We start from the raw sequence: 7195 nt of genomic DNA on the forward strand, positions 1-7195 counted from the left end.
AAATGGTAAGGCAGGGCTTAACAGGAACTTCCTGAGACAATTCCTCCTAAGAAAAAAGGGTCAGCAGACAAGAGATTAACAGGTGAGAATAGCACAGCATCTGGCCACTCAGATTTTTCTGGCTCAATCTCCAGTATCTAAATCCAGTAAAGATAGTTGTATGCAAAAACACACAAACTGACAAAAATTCTGGAAAGGAGTGTTTTCTAAAAACTTTATATCAAGGCCCAATGACAACTGGGTACTACCCACCTGAATTAGGGTAACTCGGCTGTAGGTAGAGAATTCTCCACCTTTCTGTTGAGACAGTGTTGCTTTAGTCCATCATGGTCTCCCGCCCACCAGTAGCAGGAGGGCTTCAGGAGGGTACAGAGCCCCTGAGAAGGGGCACGGTGCCCAAGACACATGGCATTACCCAGGGGAGAGTGGCACCCACCTTTTATCTGACTTATTCCTGGACACAAGTGAGATCTCTTATACCTCCCCCAAACATCTAACAGAATTCTGGTTCTGCTAGTGCAGGGCAAAGGGTAGGAGCCAGCTCAACACAGCTCATACTCATTACCTCATCTGATCTTCTCCACAACCCTGGAAGGCAAGTTTTACCCCATTCGACAGATGACAAAACTGTTTGTTACAGCAATGGATTTGTAGTATCGGCCAGGTTGAGTATTCTAGCTTCCAGTCTCAAAGACAAGTTTTACGAAACATTTTATATCCTGACCAAGAATTTTCGGTGCCTCCACTGCATTTATGAGCTAACTGAACAGTTATTTTGATTGCTTGGTATGTACTGTTTTCATGATGAAAGTAATCTATGTTTTTTAGGAGAAAATATACAATGAACAAAAAAGAACAGGAAAAAAAAATCACCCACAGATCACCAGGACATATCTTTCAGAGTTTTCTCTGTACATAGATCACTAGGTAAATACCTTTGTAGTTTTACAAAAATGGACTGATGCTATATATGGTTCACCAAACTTTTTTCTTTTTAATTTTACAATATGCCATAAACATTTTCCCATGCAATGGACAAAAATCTGCTACTGAAACATCGAAGGCTGCAGTTGGATAACAGAGTGATAGCTAAAGCAAGTATTAGCATAAGGTTAAAGCACAGGGCCTGGGCAAATGCCTGCCAGGGGCACTACACAAAAGGAATGTCTTCAAAGCCCCTCTGTGGGGCCCTGCACCCACCCCTGAGTTCCCTTGGGCCCCTCGGGTGGAAGGGGTCCTGTAAACTTTTTTGCATCCACATAAACCCGCCCAATTTCTGTCTGGTTTTCTTCACCTCATCCTCCACCCTGGCCATCTCATCAAATTCTCTTATCATCTCCTCATTGCTCAAATGCATATCGTGTATGGCCTCCTTATATTCCTTGAGGCACTGAGCCAGCCCCTTGTTGGTTTTTCTTTTGGCCTTCCTGGGTACATCATCCCCAGCTGGGCGCTTTCCTGCAACCCTTGATTCGATGGCTGGCTTTTCTTCTTTTGGCTTTTCCTCATTCACTGGCTTTCCCTCATTCTCTGATTTTTCTTTTGGCTTTCCCTCACTCACTGGTTTTCCTTCTTCTTTTGGCTTTCCCTCGCTCACTGGTTTTCCCTCTTCTTTTGGCTTTCCCTCACTTACTGGTTTTCCTTCCTCTTTTGGCTTTCCCTCACTCTCTGGCTTTCCCTCGATCACTGGCTTTCCCTCGATCACTGGCTTTCCCTCGATCACTGGCTTTCCCTCGATCACTGGCTTTCCCTCACTCACTGGCTTTCCCTCACTCTCTGGCTTTTCCTCAATCACTGGCTTTCCCTCGCTCTCTGGCTTTCCCTCGATCACTGGCCTTCCCTCGCTCTCTGGCTTTCCCTCCATCCCTGGGTTTCTCTCCATCTCTGGGTTTCCCTCGCTCTCTGGGTTTCCCTCGCTCACTGGCTTTCCCTCCTTCTCTGGCTTTCCCTCGCTCTCTGGCTTTCCATCTTTTGGCTTTGTCATACTCTCTGGCTTTTCTTTATCCTTTAGTATCTCATCTTCTGTCATTCTCTCGTTTTCTAACTTTTCCTTGTCTTCGAAAGTACAAGCTACTTCTGGCTTTTCCGCATCCTGTGACTGTTCTTTGTATTCCATCTTTTCTTCGTTCTCAGTCATTCCTTCATTTTCACTGCAGAGTTTTTCCATGTTGAGATTTCCCCTCCTTTTCCTGTCCTGGGGTGGGGAGGAAGAGGAGACAAAGAGGAGACAAGGGAAACTGAGGGCTTGGGGGTGGAATGCAAGTCTGGATAGTATAGGCATCTCTCCCCTTGTCAGGGTTCCCCTGACCCGGCCCGCCTTTAAGTGTGCTTTCTGCCCACCCTCTCCCCTCACACACGTGAGCCAACCATTTCTCTGGCAGGCCCTGCCATTTTCTCTACGTTTGCTCAGCACGGCAGAATGTGTATAAATGCGTTAGGAGGTGGGCAGTGGCGCCCCATATTCTGCGGGTGCTGTACCCTCCATACTCCCCACCCCTCTGGGTCCCTGTCCAGAGACCCCCTTCCTTCACTGACCTGCAGGGATTCTGAACAGATTCCTCCTTCTTTTCTAGCCTTGCAGAGTGCTGAGAACAGACACGCAGACCTGCAGACAGACAGGAGACAGGGGCTGCGCGTTTGGGTGGATGCAGAGCAACTCGGCCCCTTCCCTGCATCCCGGCCCCCCTCATCCAACGTTTCCCTCCCCCACCTCCTCCGCCCCCCGCACCCCATCCGCCATTTCTTTTCACGCCTCGGGCGCCAGACCAGGATATTTTCCAAACTAATTTTGGATCTCTGTGTCCTTTTCCCCCGGAGGCAACTCGCCTCCCCACCCTCGAGGTCAACTTTTTTTCTCTACGGATGTTGTGGTAGAGGGGGTTTATTTCCACTGTCTCACTGGCGGGGCGCCCCCCAGCTCACCAGCTCCGGCTCCAAAATGGACGGAGGGCAGCGAGAAGGAGGTGCGGAGAAAGGGGACACGGGCACTAGGGGTGTCCGCTCTTCCCACCCTCCGCCTATTGGTCGCTAGCTCCCCTTTAGCCATTTTCCCACCGCCATCTCTATCTACACTCCGGCCAGCTTCCCTCAACCCGGACCCCATCCCCACCCTTTTTCCTCTCCGTGTTCGTGCCTCACCCCCCATTCCAGGGCTCCGCAGGCGGCGACGAAGGCCCTCACACTGACCTGAAAGAACCTGGAGCAACAATTTGGAGCTCGCAGACCGCTCCGGACCCGACCGCAGGGGAAGAGGGCGGGCTCCCTGACTGGTGCCCACATCTGCGCCCCGGCGGTCACGTGAGCGCCGCGTCACCCGAGCTCGCCCCCCTCCCCCCGCCGCCCCGCCCACCGGCCGGCGTCTGCCAGTCACCCCACCGCTCTCTGGAGCGCTTCCCCTCTCACCTCTCTGGGCCCTTTTGTCCTTTTTCTCTTCTTGAAGTGGTCAAAGGAATAATTTTAATAAAAACCACAGAGGCTTTTTTTAATGGGTTGGGCGGTCGGGGGAGGAGTCTTGACCGTGTTGCTCTTAATTTCCATTGAAAGAACTAGAGCCAGCCAATGAAATCGTATGACTGTGAACTTTAATGTGGTACATAGAATATTGCACTTTATTTTTTATTTTAATTTTTTAAAGATGTATTTATTTATTTGGGGAGGGAGGGGCAGAGGGAAAGAGAGAATCTCCAGCAGACCCCCGGTGGAGCTCCGAGCCCATGCAGGGCTCCTTCCCATCACCCTGAGATCATGACCTGAGCAAAAATCAAGTCTGATGCTTAACGGACTGAGCCACCCAGGCGCCCCAGAATATTACACTTTAGAAAAAAGTAGGAAAAATGTTCCCCTCGAGATAAAATTGTTCCTTTTTCCTGACATGCGCAAACATAAATTTTCTAATTATTTAAATCTAAAAATAAAATTATATTCGAAGCAGAATAAAGGAACAATTAATTTTTTTATAAGGGAGAGACTAAATATACAACGGACAATGACCTGACCATACATGACAATAGAACTGGGACCCACAACCTCTGCAGCAAGCAGCCCAGGAAACCAAGCCATAGCCTCTGAAGCAATCTTCAGGACTTGATCAATGACTGCCAACCTCTCTATTTTTGCCCCCCCCAAGAGAAATCCAAATATCCTCCCCAAACCAATCATATAAGATGTCCTGCTTTTAGCTAGCTTGCTTCCAGCTTCCCCACGCCAACAACTTCCAATCAGAGAATACTTAAAAGTCTTCTCTTTGGTTCGAGCTAAAGCTTTTCCACTCCCCAGAGACTTTCAGTCTCTGCCAAACACAAGTAATGGTGGCCGACTCCCTTGTTAAACAAGTTCTGAATAAGTAGTCTCTTTAAATTTTTTGTGTGGAAGGCCTTTAAAAATATAATAAAAAAGACATGAACAATTAAGGAAAACGTTGATCGATTTGACTACCTGAAAATGTGTACCAATTTCTTAAGGGATTGGGGACACATGCACTCTTCCCTGCTCTTGGTGAGTGGGATGGTAAAAAAGCATCCTGAAAAGTAAGCTGGTAAATTGTTTTAAAATAAAAATGTTTGATATTTTGGTTCAGTAATTCCACTTCTCATATTTACCCATGGAGAGAATTAATAATGTGCTAAAATATAATCTTATGTTTTAAAAAATGCTTTGTATTATAAAAATTCCCATAATAGCTGTTTATTATGCATTTATTCTTTGCTGGAACTGGGGCTACAGTATTAATTATGTAGGCTTTGTTTATAATGGAAAAATGGAATATCACAATTGTCTATCAGTACAAATTTAGTTACATAATCTTAATACATTTGTTTACATTTGGTTAAAAAAATAATTAAAATGTTGGGTTCTAAATACACAGTAGAAATTATTAACTATTTATAATCCCCAATTACTATGGGTGTTGGGACACAAAGGATAACCACAGGATGTGGTATTGACCTCTAGAGAATGCCACCTATGTGCCAGGAACTGTGTTAGCTACTTTATCTTACCTGGTGCAGAATTCATTTATACCTGATAAAGGAGCTCACACTTCAAGGAAGCAGAATGATTTATAAAGCTATAAGCTTAACTCATTGTGGTATTGGAATAAGCATAGCAGGAGCAATAAAACACAGAGATCTCACTAACATAATACCCGAGTATAAAGGTTTTTAGTATGTGATAAGAATCCATCTCTGGTCAGCAGTGAAAAATAGGTTATTATGGAAACTATATTTGTATAATTAGTTAAAGAAAAATGAAGATCCTTATTTTCTGACATACTATTAAGTTCTTATAGGCCAGTACAATGAAATAAAAGGCATCCAGATTGTAAGGAAAGAAATAAAACTTCCTTTATTTGCAGATGGCAAGACCTTGTATGTAGAAAATCCCAAGAAGTCCACTAAAGAAATATGAGAACTAATAAATGAGTTCAGATCAATATAGAAAAATCAATTATATTTCTGTATGCTAGCAGTGAATGATTTGAAATGGAAAGTAAGAAAACATTTCCATTTAAAATAGCATCAAAAAGAATAAAACACTTAGAAATAAATTTATTAAAAAGTCTAAGATTTGTACACTGAAAGCTATAAAATACTGTTCAAAGAAATAAAAAATAAATAAATGGAAATACATCATATGTTCACAGATTGGAAGACCTAATATTGTTAAGATTCCCAAATTGATCTACAGATTCAACACAATCTCTGTCAAGATCTCAGCTGCCTTGCTTGCAGAAATTTACAAGCTGATCCCAAAATTCACATGGAAATGCAACAAACCCAGAATAGACAAAACAATCTTGAAAAAGAAGGGAAAAGTTGGAGGCCTCACACTTCCAGATTTTAAAACACTATAAAACTATAGGAATCGAAATAAGGTGGTACTGGCATAAGGACATATAAATCAACGAAATAGAATTTAGAATCCAGACATAAACCTTCACATTTACAGTCATGGATTGTCAACCAGAGTCCAAAGAAAATTCGATGGTAAAAGAATGGTCTTTTCAACAAATGGTGCTGAGACAACTAGATATCTACATGCAGAAATGAATTTGGACCTCCCCTTCACACCATATATAAAACTTAACTCAAAAATAAATCAAAGTCCTGGGGGCACCTGGCTATCTCAGTCAGTAAAGCATGCAACTCTTTATCTCAGGGTCCTGAGTTCAAGCCCCAATTTGGGCATACAGCTTACTTTTAAAAAATAAAATAAGGGGCACCTGGGTGGGTCATTTGGTTAAGTGACTGCCTTCGGCTCGGGTCATGATATCGGGGTCATGGGATTGAGCCCCACATCGGGCTCCCTGCTCGGCGGGAGGCCTGCTTCTCCCTCTCCCACTCCCCCTGCTTGGGTTCCTGCTCTCGCTGTCTCACTCTCTCTGTCAAATAAACAAATAAAATCTTTAAAAAAAGATTTTATTTATTTATTTAATATAGAAAGAGACAGAGCGGGAACCGAAGCAGGGGGAGTGGGAGAAAGAGAAGCGAGCTTCCCGCCGAGCAGGGAGCCCAACGCGGGGCTCGATCCCAGGACCCCAGGATCATGACCCGAGCCGAAGGCAGACGCTTAACGACTGAGCCACCCAGGCACCCCTAAATAAAATCTTTAAAAAATTAAAATTCAAAAAAATAAAATTAAAATAAATCAAAGTCCTACATGTAAAAACTGAATGTAAAAACTGAAACTGTTAAACTCTTAGAAGAAAATAGAGATGTAATTCTTCATGACCTTGGATTAGGCAATGGTCTCTTAGATATAACACCAAATTCTCAAACAACAAAAGAAATATAAATAAATGGGACTCTATCAAAATGAAAAATTTTTGTAATTCAAAGGACAACATCAAGAAAGTGAAAAGACAACTTACAGAATGGAAGCAATTTTGAAAGTAATATATCTGATAAGGGACTTACATCTAGAATATATAAAGATCTGTTGCAACCCGATAAGAAAACAGATAACTAAATTTTACTTTGGGGATTTTGAGGCTTTTTTAAAAATTTTTTATTGTTGGGCGCCTGGGTGGCTCAGTTGGTTAAGCGACTGCCTTCGGCTCAGGTCATGATCCTGGAGTCCCGGGATCGAGTCCCGCATCGGGCTCCCTGCTCAGCAGGGAGTCTGCCTCTACCTCTGACCCTCTTCCCTCTCGTGCTCTCTATCTCTCATCCTCTCTCTCTCAAAATAAATAAATAAA

General features: G+C 43.7%; 1 protein-coding gene across 1 annotated transcript; it reads right to left on the bottom strand.

Annotated features, from left to right (window-relative positions):
• Positions 1–969: 969 nt before the first annotated feature.
• Positions 970–3280, bottom strand: TCEAL4 (transcription elongation factor A like 4). The gene is made up of 3 exons (XM_028095594.2): positions 3187–3280; positions 2536–2605; positions 970–2194 (listed from the first exon to the last, which is right to left on the bottom strand). Exon 3 carries the CDS (start codon positions 2165–2167, stop codon positions 1151–1153), a length of 1017 nt encoding a protein of 338 aa, XP_027951395.1. The 5' UTR covers positions 2168–2194; positions 2536–2605; positions 3187–3280; the 3' UTR covers positions 970–1150.
• Between the last annotated feature and the right edge of the window lie 3915 nt (positions 3281–7195).

The sequence above is a fragment of the Eumetopias jubatus genome, unplaced genomic scaffold (assembly GCF_037043125.1).
Source record: "Eumetopias jubatus isolate StellerSeaLion01/CBP00866 unplaced genomic scaffold, mEumJub1_p1.0 scaffold_11, whole genome shotgun sequence".
Taxonomy (NCBI): domain Eukaryota; kingdom Metazoa; phylum Chordata; class Mammalia; order Carnivora; family Otariidae; genus Eumetopias; species Eumetopias jubatus.